Below are 17216 nucleotides of genomic sequence, written 5' to 3'. Positions count from 1 at the left end.
ATTTAGGGAATGCAATATGTTGTGAATGCTACTCTCCCAATATACATTTGTCCTTATTAAATCTCCAGGTCATGGGGCATTTTTCCAATGTTCTGTCTTAATAGCTGGAAATATTTCAGTATCAGGCAGATAAGTTACATAATCTTTGCCATTTTTTCATTAGGAGTCTGGAGAACGGCATTATCTGCACTGACAGTGTCTGGGCGTTTGAGTAATCTTTTTATAGTACTTCAATTTAATAACATCCAAGCCTGAAACACTGTGTGCCTGATAAGCAGCTCACACAAATCCAGAAAATAAATGTTCTTTGAAGTTCGTATGGTTTTTTACACCGGAAATGCCATGCATCAGTCACACTGGAAATGACATGCACAGGTCATGCCAAAAATGCAACCCCCAAGACAGAAGTATCTGAGCTCATGTTCTAACCCACATTACTAAATTGGCAGCACAGCACCCTGATAACATGCCATCAAGCCAGCCTGACAAAGCCAATCTGTTAATACCCGTGTGCGCGCACAGTATCTCAAGAATGTCTCATCTCCCCCTCTTTTAACGGGTACTGACTCATCTTTGCAATTCATCATAAATGATCACAAAAAAAGCATAAAAATAAATTAGATTTAGCAAAATTATGAATAACCAGGATTAAAGTTTATCTGATTTAGAAGTTACATGCAGACTTCCTGGCTACCATCCCTGAGCTTTATCATTAAGATTCTCCATTCAAATCCCCTCCTTAAATTAAATATCTGCAACAATGTGAAATCTACTATAACTCTTTAGGTGCTATAGTTATACCATCTGTCAACTGTGGGAGTAGGTAAAAGCTGGCCCACCAAGCCACCGGATCCAGCCTGCGGCCCAATAGACACTTCAGCCAGGCTCCCTCTCTGCCCTTCAACCCCACATGGCTCAGAGCAGCCATCTGCGGTGGCCATGTGTCTTGGGGGGGTCGGTGGGGAGAGGTTTTGTGCACTACCCCTACCGCCAGCACAGTCTTGCAGCTTGGCCAATGGGAGCCGCCTTTTTTGCAGGACAGGGAGTATGTGAAATATCCCCTCCCCCTCCCCTTTCCTCAGGTTCACAGACCTCCGAGAGGGCACATGGCCCCTGCAGCTGCAACAGAATCTCCCAGACACAACACTTCGCTGCTGAATGGCTCTTGTGGTGTTGCATGGAGCCCACTGAAGCCCAGCTGTGATGGGAGTGAGGATGTGTCCACACAGGAATTATTTAAAAAAAACAAACACACCTTAAGGCTGGCCCAGGTCATTTCACTTGCACTTGCAGGAGATCCAGGGATGAAAAACTGCTGCGTAGATGTTTGGGCTCAAGCTGGAGCCCAAGCTGCAGGATGCTGCAAGGCTCCAGCTGAGTGAGAGCATCTACACAGAAATTTTTAGCACTGTAGCTCACGTCAGCTGACCCAGGCTTGTCATGGCCATGCCATGAGTCTCCTACATACGTGTAGGCAGCAGAGCTGTAGCGGGCTCACTACACTGCTGCCCCTGCCCTATTGATTATCTGAATAAAATTTGCACCCCCCATTGCTAGTGTATACTAGAGATCAGGGTGGGGAATCTAAGGTTTGGGGGCTGGATGTGGCCCCTGGCTTGCCTGAACATGGACCCCGAGGTGGGGCTCCCACTCTAGCATTGGGGAGCCCATGCTGATACTCCAGCTCCACAGCCCCAGCAGTCTTGGAGCACCCAGCGTCAGCTCCCCACTGCTGGAGAGGAGCCCCAACCTTTGCGAGCAAGCCAGAGCCTAATCCGACCCACAGGCCCTGCCTGGCAGGGGGAAGGAAGCTTAGGGCCCCCCTAGTGTGCAAGGTGAATGTGGAGAGCATCTTTCTGCTTCTCAGTCAAGGGAGCAGGAGGGCTTTTTTCTTTCTTTCTTTGCTTCTCACTTTAGCACAACCCCGACAGATTTTCCTGTGGGTCAGCTGCCACTGACCCCAAAAAAGTTCCCCACCCCTACTGTAGAGCAATGGGAACCAAAGAAACACAGGCCAGATCTACTAAAACAACGCTCTGAAGTTTGGTGGTTACACAGTGTACCTGCCTTGCCTTACAAGTATCTCATCTTACATTAGGTACTTTCTGATGTGAGAAAGTCATTTTTACCAGACATGCCCGTTAGTGACATTAAATTGCAACAAAAAGCAGCACAGTTAGCTTGGATTGATGTGATCCATATGAGCTGTTTGCTTATTATTACCCTTTAGGTCAGGTATGAATCAATTCTTCAATGCTTAAAGTGCTCTCAATACTGCCAGGTCTGCCACTGCCCAACAATGGAATGTCATTAACAAACAAAAAACCAAGGCCTTTTCAACTTGAATATATACAGTTATCACCAATTTTTCAACAAGTGCCAGAACGCTGATCTTCAAAGTATAGGGGGAAACTGTAATCTCTCCTATTTACCAATATGCAGTATGTGTCACCTTTTAATAGCAATCTCTGTGTACCTTTAATGTTGTTTTTCTTTCCAGGAGGTCAGGCACATGTCTTGTAAACCTATACAGTGGAGTGAGAGAGGGATACCCATGCGAGATGGAGTCACTATGCCTGTAAATGAGTACTGCATGACTGCAACAACCCCACTGCAGCTTGGCCAGCGAGGGCTTCACACTGCTCTTTCTGACTGTCCCATAACAGCACTGCATCAAATTCAAGATGTTAAAACTCAGACGACAAAAATAAGGCCATAAGATTTATTTCCAACCTGAATCATGTACAGACCTGTTCTCAGTTCCCCACATGTAGATTGCAACACTAGCACAAGCAGAATCATGTGCTAAAAAAACCAGAACACATACAGAAGAGTGGGGATTGCACACTGGGCTTGTATGACTGTCAGGCTCCCTCACTTGTATCTGCCCCACATTCTGGTCCACCTGAGACAGCAAAATGTCTTTGTGCTGGGTACCGTATGTGACTCAAGCAGTCTCGTCCTTTGCATTTTGTTCCTCTTCATTACTTTCTTGTAATGGGAGCAATCAGGGTAGCGATGGCAGTTAGGTGGAAATACAAATCTGAAATTCTGAAGGACATCACTAGGTCATAGGTTCCTGTTTTGCACCTCTCAAACTTGGCACTGACCCTTTAATTCTTCATACCTTACACTATGCACAGAATTATATCATTCCTCTTCTCATGTACTTCACTCCTCCAGAGACTTCACTCCTCAACCTCCTCCCACCAAAACAAAACCAAACAACAACAAAGCCTTGATATTTTTTTTTTGGGGGGGGGAGAGGGGGACTAAGGTGACATAATATTCATACACCACTTTGGTGACATTTCTCTCTCTCCTTTAAATAGATTGCTGTATATTAAATACTTTGTTCCTGGCATTAAAAGTGGTTAAAAAAATGGACAACTGTATCTAAGAGTGAAAGCAACTATGTTAATTTTCAGAACTGCTGAGATCCAAGCAGAGATAATGAAAAGCAAAGGAACGAAATTAGGCACCTGAGAAGAAGGGATATTTTTAATTTGCTGCATTGGAAAGATACTAATACCCATTAGAAAAATGATGTCCCTATCACAGCGTACACTGCAAAGAGTAAAAGAAAAGCATCATACAAAACAAACCACAATTAAAATAATAAATGTTTTGCACAAATTGCAGCCCTGAGTCTGCAGAAACCTTTCTTAGGGCCTAATTCTGTTCTTGGCAGATGTGCACAGCTTCCATTGACTTTGACAAGAATCATTTATGCATAACCAAGGGCAAAATTGGGCCCTTAAGTATATACCTGATAAGGCCCCAATCCTGCAAATATTTAGCCTGTGCTTAATTTTACAGTGAGTAGCCTTTGTAGACTACTCAGTGGGGAATTACAATTAAGCACATGGATAAACAATAACCATATATATTAGGGATGTTAAAAAGCGGTTAATTAGGTAACCACATAACCGCTGAAAATTCTCAGTGGTTACACACTGCGGGCTCTGCAGTATACGCTTCATACTGCAGAGCTTGCAACTCAGGGCGGCAGCAGGCCCTCAGGAAGCTAGCGCAAGCCGGAGGCTGGCTTTTAACCTGGCGCACAACAGCTCCCGCCTGCCAACAGCACTCCTTGGGAGCCAACTGCCTCTCAGCGCTGGCGCTGCTACCTCTGTACTGTAGGCAGCAGTATGGGGCAGCAGCCAGATCCAGGAGCCGGCATGTGACGGAAACCAGATTTTAAGCCAGCTCCCAGCTCCCTGGCTGCTGCTCCACGTGGCAGGCTCTCATACAGAGCCATCGGTCTGGGGTGGCAGCCAGCTCCACAGGAGCAGAGCTGGGAGCCTGCATGTAACCCTTAGCAGTAACCAATAAGCCTGTTTATTGGTTAACCATTTGAACGGATATCCTAGTACATCTCTAGGATGTACTATGGAAATAAACTGTAATAAGGACACCTCATTGTGAACATTCACTCAAGTATGCTGCAAAAAAGTGGGAATATTCTGCAGTAGACATAGTTGGAACACTGTGGGAAAACTGGGGAGGGGTATGGCTGTTACCTTTGTAACTGCAAATACTTTTTCTACATATTGTTGCCTGTAACAAACTGCTTAGGTGGTATTAATGATGTCCGTTTGTAAGAACACATTGTGTTAACTTACACTCTCCATAGTTAATGGTAGCATTGGACTAATGACACAGGCCTGAACAGTGATTATCTAATTCTGGGTGTCCAATCCCAGACTGATCAAACCTCAAACATCTCCATCATCACAGCACTAGCAGCAGCTAGCCTGTTTCACAACACTACAACCAGGCCTTGTGGGACCTTATTAATTATTTACAATGTTAACAAAGTCAATCCTACATTCTGATAAGTGGCAGCAACATTGCAGTCAGCAATTTCCAGATTTTTCTGACCAGCCTCTCTTAATATGTCTTTCCCCCCTGAATTCAGCATCTTTTGTACAGTATGCCTTGTTACTTTGCAATCCGAACAGTATCTTTTTAATTTCTCACTGAAGTTACCTCAGGCTGAGTATGTCATATGGTTAAAGCATATATATTAAGTAAAGGAATGAATCTCTTGGTTTTTTGGAGGGAGAGTAGAGGGAGGAGGTCAACAAGAGAAACTGCTGATACTTACACCAAGAATGACAATCTTCAACTCTGGAGTTCAGCAACCACCGAAATCAAACTGCTCTGATGAAAATATGACTGGCTTACCATGGAAATCAGTTTTCCGTGGTTTCTGTGTGAACTTCATAGGGGAAAATACGCAAAGGAAAAGAACGTACTAACTAGGTACCAAGATTTTGTTTACTTCTATAATAAATCAGAGATTAGATCAACTTTTTTTCTTCCCCCAAATCAAAACCAAAACACGCCCCACACATTTGTATAAATGGCGGGGGATGAGGTAGAGATGCAAAATCCCCTTTTATTGTTTAACCAGTTAACTGATTAAACAGGAGTGGGGGGAGAGGAAGGCGTGGCTCCAGCCTGGCTAGAGCAGCCCCCCCGCCTTCCACTGGGCTGAAGCTGTTCCCCTGCTGCAGGCAGGTGGAGCACCAGCCAGTCTGGAGCATCTTGTGCCTGCGGGACACCTGTGCCTGCTGTAGACAGAGGCTGCTCCAGCTGGGATGCTGGAGCAGCCCCTGCCTGCAGTAGGGCCAGGTGCTTCACAGGCAGGGGCTGCTCCACCACAGCCAGAGCAGTCCCTGTCCACTGCAGACCCCCAGGAGGCCTTGAGCACTTCCTGCCGACAGCAGGCAGGGGGCTGCACCAGCCTCCACCAGTTAGCCTTAACCAGTAAGCCTCCCCAGTTAACCAGTTAAACATTCACATCCCTTTGAGGAGTTAGAGACAATAAGTTCAGTGATATATATATTTCCCATTAATTTTAATGATCACTGTTCCTTCATTGGAACTTTGTGCACTGAAGTGAGGATATAACTCCCCTAAATAATAATGTGCATTACTGACCCACTGCCATGTTTTACACCAAACCAGATGCACCAGGTCTTGCCAACAGGGAGACAGCTACAGAATGAAAAACTCACTAAGACTGGAAAATTCCCACTGCAGCCAATTCTGCTTGTTTCCTTTAAATTATTTGCTACGCTCTTCTACTGGGCAAAGACAAAAGCCATAAGCAGGACAGAAAGCCTGAAGAGTCTAAAAAGAGAAAGGGAGACAGGAAGACCAAGAAACAGGTGCCCTGCAAATCCACATATATCCACTTTGCATCTGTGGATATCCATGGCTCATTTTTGCAGATGTGGATGCAGATACCAAATTTCTATGTGTGCAGGACTCTTACGAATAAGTACAAAACATAGGGAAACAACCAAATACACTACACAGCACTTCACATCAGTAATAACATTCCAAAGCAATATACCAAGATGCAAATGCTATTGAAAAATGGTGTGCTCTTGATGACTGTCCAAGAGTCACCCTCCCAAGATGCTGCACTGGTTTGAAACTTTTATTGCTGAAAGAGACACACACCAAAAAACACACACAAAAATTAGGAAGCATTTGAGATGTAGTTTGAAAAACAAAGGGGACATAATCCAGTTCGCATAGATGTCAATGGCAACACACACCTTCACTTCAGTGGGAACAAAACTAGCTTCTAGTACTGTCCAGTAAGAACTGCACAATAAGGGCTGGCCACCGTCAGAGGCTGCTCCAGCAGCAACCCCTGTTCACAGCAGCCTCCCCAAACTGCTGCCACCTGCAGCAGCCTCCCCAAACTCCCGCCACCCACCACGCTGCTGCCTCTGACAGCAGTAGCATGGGGGAGGAGGCACTGCAAAGATGGTGCTGGGGAACTGACTTAAAGTAACACTCTTCCTTCAACTTCCCTCACTTCCCATAAATGAGAGTTACAGGAGTCAAGTAAGAAGTCCTCCAGCTCACCATTATTTTGAAATAATGGCATGTAGTGTAGACACCCACTGTTATTTTGAAATAATGTCAGTTATTCCAAAATAATGCTGCTACGTAGAAGTAGCCTTACATCCCTACTGCATGATCCTACTTAAAAGTAGCATGGTCAGAGGTGAAGTGCTATTCAAACTGCTGTTGCACCAACACAGATAAGGCAAAAAAAGAGTACGCTCTCATTTTAAAAATCAAATTATAATAGTGTTCATCCCAAATATATACCACACACACACACACAGAGAGAGAGAGAGAACCCCTAAAATACAACTTCTGTAGGAGGGACTCCATTAACCAGCAAGAACACAGAACACTGCATACAACCTAGAAGTGTGTTAGTTTGGATCAGAGACACCAAGGTTGTCTCCCACCCTACAAAAATGATCAAGATAGCTTTAGTTTTTATGCTGAGAAAACAAGACCTACATTCTTAAGTTCCCCTTTGAAAGATCCACACACAGTTAATGAAATGGAACGCCTACTATTTGAATGAGTAGTAAAAGACACAATTGTATTATGGAAGAGAATTTAAATAAAAATACTGTATGGATTCCTACCCTGAACTGCATGATTCTGCACTGACATGGACCTTTACTCCTCACTTGTGCCTTTTCCACAGTGTTCCATAGCCCCTCACTCTCACTGGTCTGCTAGAATGCCAATTTGTTTCCTTATTAATTTTATATTTCCACTCTTTATCTTGATATATCGGTTTTTTCCCTAGCTGTACGACAGTGATCATACCTAACTCTGTAAACCATTTACTCTTGTCTCCTTCCTTCTGTGAAACATTGTATGATGCTTTTCATGAGAGATAGGAAAAAAGAAATAAACTGTATGGCGCATAAAATGTGTGCCAAAGGAGGAAAAAATGATTTTTTAAAAACCAAGACAGTATGCTCTGTGGAACATCAAACCCAGGTTTTAAGCCCAATAAGATACTCTGGGGTGTATGTGGTGACCAATATCAGCAATTTCCAGTCCAATCAAAGCTACCCAAATGATGTGCCCAAGGCACTTCAATAACTGTAAAAACATGCAGCTTAGAAAAACTGTTTAAATATGTTCATAATACTGGATGTGGCTTTAATTTAAAATCTGCTTAAAAACATAATGCTGTCAGAGCATAAAAGGACAGACACATCTACAACTGTAAGTATTGAATATTACAGGCTTTTACCCTGTGCTGCAGAAGAAGAAAAAGTTCCCAGTTGCTTATTTTCTCTCCCTTCCCCCCCCACTTAAAATAATATTAATCTAATCTGAAGAAACATTCCGTTGGCTGAACATAATCAAATACATCATGTGATTCTACCAAAGTTGTTGGCTGAATAATGCTGTTTGCTTTTCACCCTCCACTCCAAATTAGTAACCATCTGTTTAAGCTCAATTGGGATTGCTGTGTATTTTACCTACTGCAAAGAGGAATGCTGTGTATAAATGCAGCACTTGGGAAGGTGGGGGAATCCTTGCTGCAGGACGACAGAAAATAAAATGTCTCTGCATAGTTATAACCATTTGCCACTTATTTCTGACTGAAGCAAGTTCAGGTCATTTTCTGACTAGTACTGCAAGTTAGAAAAAAGATACACACTATCTTTGATTGAAGTGCCCCCAAACTATAAGCAAAAAGGGAATGGTACTGTATTTAAAAAACTGGAAAAAACAACCCAATGATATTGAAACTGCTTACCTCGCCGGGTTCCGCAGAGGAGTCATTTCCATATTTCATAGCAACTCCAGAATTCATGATTAGATTAGTCTTTTCAGAGCTCAGGTATTTCTACAGATTATAATGCTTCCAAGCTTTGCTTGATTGATTCAACACTCCTTTCTTCTCTAAGATTTTTCTGTCCTACACATTTTGCTCTAGACAGCCATTTTCACTTAACATTTATAGAGCCTAAATTAATGATGCAAGGTCTTCTAAAGGAGCCAAATTGGTTTTCATTTCACAAACAATCCATTGCTGCAAGAGACTCATTAAAGCTGCAGATTGCAGGGTCACAGAGAATGCAGACAGTCAGTCATGATCTCCTGGATACTAAAACTGCCCAAGTCCATGTGAAATCTGTTTCAGCTTTGCCTCTAGTTTTACACTGCCCTTTTCCAAGCTAGGTTTGAGCGAATCTCCCATAAGAGTTCCATAACCTGGCAACTATTTGGTGAGCTTCACATGAATTCACAGCGAGAACACAATCAAGTACTGCTAAGGTCTTAGGAAGGAAAAAAAAAACCGAGACAAACTGATGCTGCACTTCACGCTAAAGTTTCCCCCTCGACTAAGCCCGGAGTTGTAAGTGGTTTATGATCAAACACAGCTGTCTTCCTTCGAGCGAAAGGGTGCATGGAAGGGGCGGTGCCAAAGCAGAAAGGGAGGGGGAAGGAGAGCTACACAGAGTTCATTTTGGAATTGTAGGCTTCTGTCCAGCTTTCTGTAGCTAATTACTGATTACTGCAACCAAAACTACAAGGTAAGCATGCAACAGTAAAAGTTACCTGCATAGCCACGTAGTTAGATTCTTATTTCCCCTATTTCCATGTGCAATTAAATGAGGTTCTTTTTATGATTTAAAAAAGTTTTAACTGAACCTGAAGTTATATTTAAAAGCCAGGGATTTTACATGGTACATGAAAATTTTACAAAATTTAGGCCAGATATGACTAGATGCATTTTTTAAAAATCATGTCAGCATCTAACTAGTAGCCCAGGAAATTCCTAGGAGTATAGGTTTTTTTTTATAAAGAATGTGCTGATTTCAACAAAACAGACAACAGAAGATTTAGTGACAACCTTTTCCCCTCAGTCCTTGCCTACTGTAAGTACTCCACTCAGAGAAAAAAATGTATACTGCTTTGCACAGCTGGTGACTAAAGTGTATCTGCTCACAACCTACTTCTAAATTATCAAATCCTGGGAAGAGTTTTTATAAAGAGCAAAAATAAAAATGAGGACAAATAGGACATAACCTCAAAACTTGGCAAATCCATTTACACAGGAAAAAATGTTTACCAAGAGTAGCATTCTACAAAAGACCCTCTGAATAGTGTCAGAGGGCTAGCTGAGTTAGTCTGTAACAGGAAAAACTTTATAAAACCCAACAAATAGTCTAGCAGCACCTTAAAGACTAACAAAACAGGTATATGGTATCATGAGCTTTCGTGGGCAAAACCCACTTCTAAATAGTGATTACTGACCCTTTGATTAATGCAGATAAGGATAATTCTTCTCAATCACAAAGTCTATTCAGACCTCAGAGGGAAAAATATTAACATAATAGCAACTAAACCTTTTGGGTTGCAGCACATCCTGCTATAATATCAGGATCTGTGGGTCACTTGCCACCCCAGTCATGCCAATAGCTGGCGGGTATAGATGCTGCAGTCTCCCTGTTAAATACATTCTCTTTTCCTACCCGCCGTGGATCCATTTTCCATCCTTTCTTTTCCTTCCTGATTTTGCTTTCTATACTCACTTATTTGTTTTCCTCACCTAGATTCTTCCTTGTCTAATATTTTTCACTCAATTTTCTGCACCCAATTTTCTTATATTTCCTTCCCTTTCCCATCTCCTCCTCCCTCAGTGCTCTCTTACATTCTTGCCTGTTTATCTCCTTTGTCCCCTACCAGTGTACTCTCCTCACCTTCCCCCAGCTGCTGGCAACGTACTGTGCTGCTCTCTCCTGGTAGAACGCTGCTGTGACTAATGCAGGGAACAGCACTAAACAGAGCGACAGGGCCAGAGTACACGCTAGGGATGTAAAACCCCATTTAAAAAGTTAAATGTTACGTGTAACTGGTTAATGGGGACTCGCAGTGCGGTGTAGTGGGCACGGCCGGGCAGGAGGGCCATTCCATCCCAGTAGCTCTCCAGAAGAAGACAGAAAGATGGACATCCCCACTCCTCTGTAAAGTCTGATGTGCCAGACAGGTTGGGAGTCCAAGTGTTGAGGAATATGTGTCCTTATTTTCACATGCGGAGTAGTTACTCACTAAAATGAGAAGACCCATGTTTTCTCTTGTGAATGCAGAGACACCTGATGGTGAATTATCATAAAACATTTTGATACAGTGTAAACCTTGAGTTATTTTATGTCCAGGCGCACCCTCCATGGGTGCTCTGGGGTTGGAGCACTCACATTAAATGGTAGTATTGGGCACTCAGCACTTCCTGGCAGGCCTCTTCTCCCCTGTTTACCCAGTACCTCCTGCCACTGATGGGCTCCACTGATCAGCTTGTCTCTGTGCTCATCATGTCGCTAAACAGATGAGCTAATGGCAGCTGATGGGAGGTGGAGAAAAGGAGATGGGCCTGGATGATACATGGCTCAGATAATGGGAGGGGAAGGGGCGGGACCAGCACCTTCCAAACCAGTGGCGGGCAAGATATGGCCCGGGGCCTGCCAAGCCTTTTAATGCAGCCTGCAGCCCCCATCCCTGGGATACAGAGCAGCTTCACACCATTCAAAGCAACTGGCTCTCCGGACCATGCCGGGGGGAGGCTTCGTACACTGCCCCCACCCACAGCACAATCTTTCAGCTCCTATTGACCAGTTTCCGCCAATAGGAGCTGAGAGATTGGTGCTGGGAGGGCAGAGGCAGCAGGCAAAGCCTTTCCTCTCTGCTTCTCAGAACAGAGAGACACATGTAAAAAGCCAGCTGCTTTGAGCAGCCTGGGCTGCAGGCAGGCAGGGAGCCTGCCTGAGGGCCCTTCTGGGCTGATGACTGGGAGCTGTTTAGGTGAGCACCTCCCAGCCACAGCCTGTCTCTGGCACCCCACCCTCCCCCAACTCTCAACTCCCTCCCAGACCCTGAACCCCTCCTGCACCTCTCCCCCAGGTCACCACCCAAACTCCCCCGTGCCCCACATCACATCTCCCTCCCAGATCCTGCGCCCTCTCCTATACCCCTCCTCCAAGTCAGAATCCTCTCCTGCACCCCAATCGCCTGCCCCAAGTCACAATTCAAACTCTCTGTACCTCCCGCCCTCCCTAATCCAAGTTTTCAATCCCCCCCTTCATTCAAACTCCCTCTCAGACCCACACCCCTTCTGCTTCCCAGTCCTCTACCCCAAGCTCCCTTCTGTACCCAACCTCCATCCCAGATCCCATAGCCTCTCCATAGAAAAGTGCAACACTTGACCACTTACCAAAATCTTGGAGTGCCCCCCCCCATTAACAGTTATTGCCCACCCCTGTTCCAAAGGCTGAAACTGCTCTGCAGCCCTGCTCAGTGGTTGCCTGCAAGAGCCTGGCTTGGGAGGTGACTGCCACTCCCTGCTGAAGCTTGGGTGCTGGGGTTCTCGACAGCTGCCTCCTCACCAGCCAGGCTCTCTCAAGCAGCCACCGGGCAAGGCTGTAGAGCAGCAACTGGGAGCGGCCAGCATTAAAATCAGCTCGCTCCTGCTACCTGACTGGAGTTGCAGAATGGGAAGTGAGGTGCAGCTGAGAAGAGAAACAAGCATGGCGGGAGGACATAGGGTTTCCCACCCTCTGCAAGTACCATGCAGCAGAGAGAGCACAGTGGCCCTGGTGCTGGGCACAGGGAGGACAGAACATGTGAGACTAACCTGCCCTTTAGTTCATGCACCCCCATTATGTGGAGGTACCCACTGAAATTAGGGATGTAAAATCTTGGTTAATTAGTTAACTAGTTAAATGCTAGGTTTAACCAGTTAAACTAGTTAACTGATTACACCGAGATCTCGGTGGGAGATTGCTTCAGCTACCCCTCTTCCAGCTGCATGGAGACTGCCCCCCTAGCTGCATGGGGGCTGTCACTGCCAGGCCCCCAAAACCACAACATAAAGGCTGGAGCAGCCATTGATGGACCTAACCTCTATGAATTTATCCCTCTTGAACCCTGTTCCTGGTCTTTACAACATCATCTGGCAAGCAGTTCCACAGGTTGACTGTATGCTGCATGAAGATAAACATCCTTTTGTTTTAGGGCTGTCAAGCGATTTAAAAAATTAATCGCGATTAATCACGCAATTAAAAAATTAATCAGACTGTAAAAAAATAATAAGAATACTATCTATTTAAATATTTTTGGATGTTTTCTATGGGTACGTCTAGACTACATGCCTCTGTCGCCAGAGGCATGTAGATTAGGCTACCAGACATAGGAAAATGAAGCGGCGATTTAAATAATCGCCGCTTCATTTAAATTTACATGGCTGCCGCGCTGAGCCGACAAACAGCTAATCAGCTGTTTGTCGGCTCAGCGCGATAGTCTGGACGCGCGGGTGGCGACATCAAAGGTATTTGTCGACCACCCAGGTAAACCTCATCCCAGGAGGCACACCTGGGTGGTCGACAAATACCTTTGATGTCGACACCCGCGCGTCCAGACTATCGCGCTGAGCCGACAAACAGCTAATCAGCTGTTTGTTGGCTCAGCGTGGCAGCCATGTAAATTTAAATGAAGCGGCGATTATTTAAATCGCTGCTTCATTTTCCTATGTCTGGTAGCCTAATCTACATGCCTCTGGCGACAGAGGCATGTAGTCTAGACGTACCCTGAATCTTCTAATATAGCTGGTCCCCGAGTTACGAACGCGTCGACTTATGACCGTTCGCACTTATGACCAATCTCCCATTAACCCCATTACAGCCGGTCCCCAACTTACGAACGCACCGTCCACACTTACGAATGGCACAGCTGTATTTAAAAGCATGTATACCCAACTTACGAACAAATTGAGTTACGACCAGGTGTTTGGTACGTAACCCATTTGTAAGTCGGGGACCAGCTATATATTGATTTCAATTACAGCAACACAAAATACAAAGTGTATAGTGCTCACTTTATATTTATTTTTTATTACAAAACATTTACATTGTAAAAAAAAAAAACCCTTCAGTTCACCACACTGAAGTATTGAAGTGCAAATTCTATCATGAAAGCTGAACTTAAATTCATCTATATAATCAATATATTTGTGTCCTATTCAAAAGAGTTCGTTTTTAGCTCAGCCCCAGCTGTGGGCGGCACAGGGCCAGAGGGGGGTAGACTCTGCCATGGGCAGTGCAAAGTTTGGGGGGGCTCATCCCCCAACTGCAGGTGGCATAGGGCTCAGGGGTGGGGGTTATCCCCCAGCCTGGGGGGGGTATACCCCACCATGGGCAGTGCAGAGTTTGGGAGGGGGGACTCAGCCCCAGAATCAGATTGGGGGGGAGGATCAGTCCCAGCCCCAGGCGGCAAAGAGAGGGTGGCTTGGGTGAACCCTGCCCAGAGGATGGGGGGGAAGAGAAGGGAAAGTTCTTCTCTCTTGCTCTTCTCCCCCCCCCCCCCCCTTCCCCCAGGAGAGAGGGACGAGGGTTCAGGGTCTTTACTTTTCTTGTTTACTTCTCCACTGGAGCTGGAACAAAGGCTTCAGGTTTTTTTCCTCCTTTCTGGCTGCTTTGTTTTTCCGTGCACCCTCTGGTGGCAGTTTGCATTACTGCGCCTCACCAGAGAGGGTCTCGGAAGCAACTCATGCTGGTTTGCTGACCTGGGATTAACGAGAGTTATTTTTTTTTAAACATTAATTCTGCCCTGCGTTAATCGCGGGCATTAACTCCCACTAACTGACAACCCTATTTTGTTTGTTTCAAACCTGCTACCTATTAATTTTATTTGGTGACCTCTAATTCTTATGTTTTGGGAACAAGTAAATAATTTTTCCTTATTCATTTTTTCCACACCAGTCATGATTTTATAGACCTCTAACATGTCTCCTCTTAGTCTCCTCTTTTCTAAACTGAAAAGTCCCAATCTTTTTAATCTCTCTTCATATGGCAAGGTATTTCATATCAGAAAAGAGAGAGGGAAAACAAGTAGATTACATAGTAGGCAGTTGCAGCATGTGGTTGTCCCATAATATCGTCTCATCAGTTGGTCCTAAATATAGAGATTTATTTTATCCACTGTGGAAATGCTTTAGATTCACATACAGTATGTGGCCACTTTGCAGACTATACATACAGTAGATGAATGTAACTGGAAAAAGATTAGTGTGATCGGATAGAGTAGCTCTGACAGCCTAATAATGTGACAGTTTCCTTTGCATAAGAGTCTTTGGTGAGGGACCTTGTCAAAGGCTTTCTGGTAATCTAAGTATCCTATATCTACCAGATCCCTCTTGTCCATATGTTTGCTGACCCCCTCAAAGAACTCTAGTAGATTAGTAAGGCACAGCACAAAAATCAACACACGGGCAGAGCTAACTGAAAACCTCCAGACAGCCTCCCTGTTTATAAATTTATGTAGAGAAGCCAAGTATAATACCATGTTGATAAGAACAGTATAAATGCCAGTTGATAGTAGGGATGTTAAATTTAGTTTAATCAACTAATCGATGGAATTTCCATTGACTAGTCAATTAGTCGATAAGCGGGGGGGGGGGGGGGGGGAGCCCTGGGGAGCTAACCCCGCTGCAGCTCTGCCTTTTAAATGTATTCGCTAATTCCCGGCTTGTGCCTGGTCTAGGGATATAAGCAAATGCTTATCGGGTAGTCAAGTAGGAACTCACCTAGTTGCTTCCCCCCAACCCTTGCTGCTTCTATCCGAGAAAGGCAGCAAGGGGTGGAGCACAAGCCGGTGTTGGGGGGACCTGGCTTAAAACCCAGTGTGTTTCCCCCCCTTCCCCAGCACCATCTCCATGAGGAAGAAGGGGGCAGTGGGGAAACAGCAAGAGCAGGGATTGAAACAGTCCCACTCACGTCCATCCCACCGCTGCTCCTCTCCCTTTGGAATGTGCATGCGCCACTTGCAACTCTTGTACATTTCAAAGGAAGAGGCACAGAAGGGAACCCGTGCCAGTGGGGACTGCTTTGCTCTCTGCTGGTGCTGGCTCTGGCTCCCACTACTTCTTTCCCTTTGAAATATACAGGAGCTGCCACGGCTCTTGTACATTTCAGAGAGAGAAAAGGGAGAGAGGCAGGGGGAAGGCCTGTGTTTCACCCTTTGAAATATACATTTCAAAGGGAAAGGCGCAGTGGGATAGTGTGCGCCCCCCTTATCAACTAATCGAGTAATCGATGGAAATTCCATTGACTACTCAATTAGCTGATTAATTGAAATTTAACATCCTTCGCCTGGTCCCAAATGCTGCCCCTCTGAGCCTGCTGGCTTTTAATACACTGAAAAGGCTGGTGCACTGTGGAGGCCCCGGCGTAAGCTGGGAATCAGCTGTACCGGCTCACACTGGGTCCCCCAGCTGCAGCTCTGCCCCCCTTACTGCTGGCAGGCTCTTAATACATTTAAAAAGCAGAGGCGCAGTGTCTGGGATCATCATCTACCCCTCAGCCTACCCTGCACCCAGCAGAGACAGTGCTGGAGGGAACTGACATTTAAGTCTGCTCCTCCCAGCTCCCGCTCCAGCTCCCCCACCTTGCTGCCTCTGATAAAAGCAGTGGGGGGGGGGCGAAAGCGACTAGTTGAGGGACTAGTCAACTGATAGCCATAGCTGACTAGTTGCTTGCATCCCTAGTTGATAGATTAGGTGCATTTTTACAATGTCTTGTGCCACGGGCAGCTTTCAAGGGCAAGAAGAGTCAAAACTTTCAAAAAAAAGGAATTTTTTATTGCCAAAGGGAAGAAGTAGTCTTGTGGCCACAGACGCTGATTTCCCCTGTAACCAGGGAGTGCCCCACCCCTTTCCCCAAGTTCCTGCCTCTTCTTGCCCCTGCTCTGACCCAACCCACCCCCTTTTTACCCTTTTCCCCAAGACCTGCCTGTGCTCCACCCCCAATACAATCCTGCACCCAAGCTCCCATTCCACCTCTCCCCTGCCTCCTCCCCTTCCCTTTTAGGGCTTCCTAACACCACGAATCAGCTGTTTGCGGTGTTCTGAAAGCACTGGAATTGTGGAAGTTGATCAGCAGGGCCACTAGCAGGTGAGAGGCGGGGGAGGAGGGAAGGCTGGGCTGTCAATGGGTGCTCAGCACCCATTAATTTTTCCTTGTGGGTGCTCCAGCCACGGAGCACCCATGAAGTTGGCACCTACGCTTGTTGTGGCTAATGAATTGCAGTGGTACTCACACATCAGGGTTCAATTTTTGGTTCTGCCACGGTTTTCCTGCATGATCACACAGGCCATTCCTCATCTGTAAACTTACTGTCTCTGTTCCTCATCTGTAAACCAGGGATAATAAATGTTCCCCTTCTCTTAGCCTTTGTCTATCTTCTCTATTTAGACTGTAAGCTCTTTGGGGCCAGGACTTTCTCTTAAGGTATATGTCTATATTAGAACTAAGGATGATTCCTCATGTTAGATATACTTGTACTAGCTTGAAGAAGCTAATGTGTTAAAAATA

The 17216-nt window shown here is 45.4% G+C and overlaps 1 protein-coding gene across 3 annotated transcripts in view; it reads right to left on the bottom strand.

Moving 5' to 3' along the window:
* MCC (MCC regulator of Wnt signaling pathway) overlaps positions 1–17216 on the bottom strand; it is a 411412-nt gene that overhangs the window by 302999 nt on the left and 91197 nt on the right. Inside the window, exon 1 of one of the 3 annotated variants that reach the window (XM_006134468.4) lies at positions 8609–9429. The exons of the other annotated variants lie outside the window; for them this stretch is intronic. Coding sequence (XP_006134530.1) covers positions 8609–8665 — 57 coding nt within the window. The 5' untranslated portion in view covers positions 8666–9429. Of the gene's footprint in view, positions 1–8608; positions 9430–17216 lie in introns of those variants that run through there. 3 annotated transcript variants of the gene reach the window in all.

Source organism: Pelodiscus sinensis, chromosome 6 (genome assembly GCF_049634645.1).
Source record: "Pelodiscus sinensis isolate JC-2024 chromosome 6, ASM4963464v1, whole genome shotgun sequence".
In the NCBI taxonomy this organism is placed as follows: Eukaryota; Metazoa; Chordata; order Testudines; family Trionychidae; genus Pelodiscus; species Pelodiscus sinensis.
This window is presented reverse-complemented; position numbering and strand designations above follow the sequence as displayed.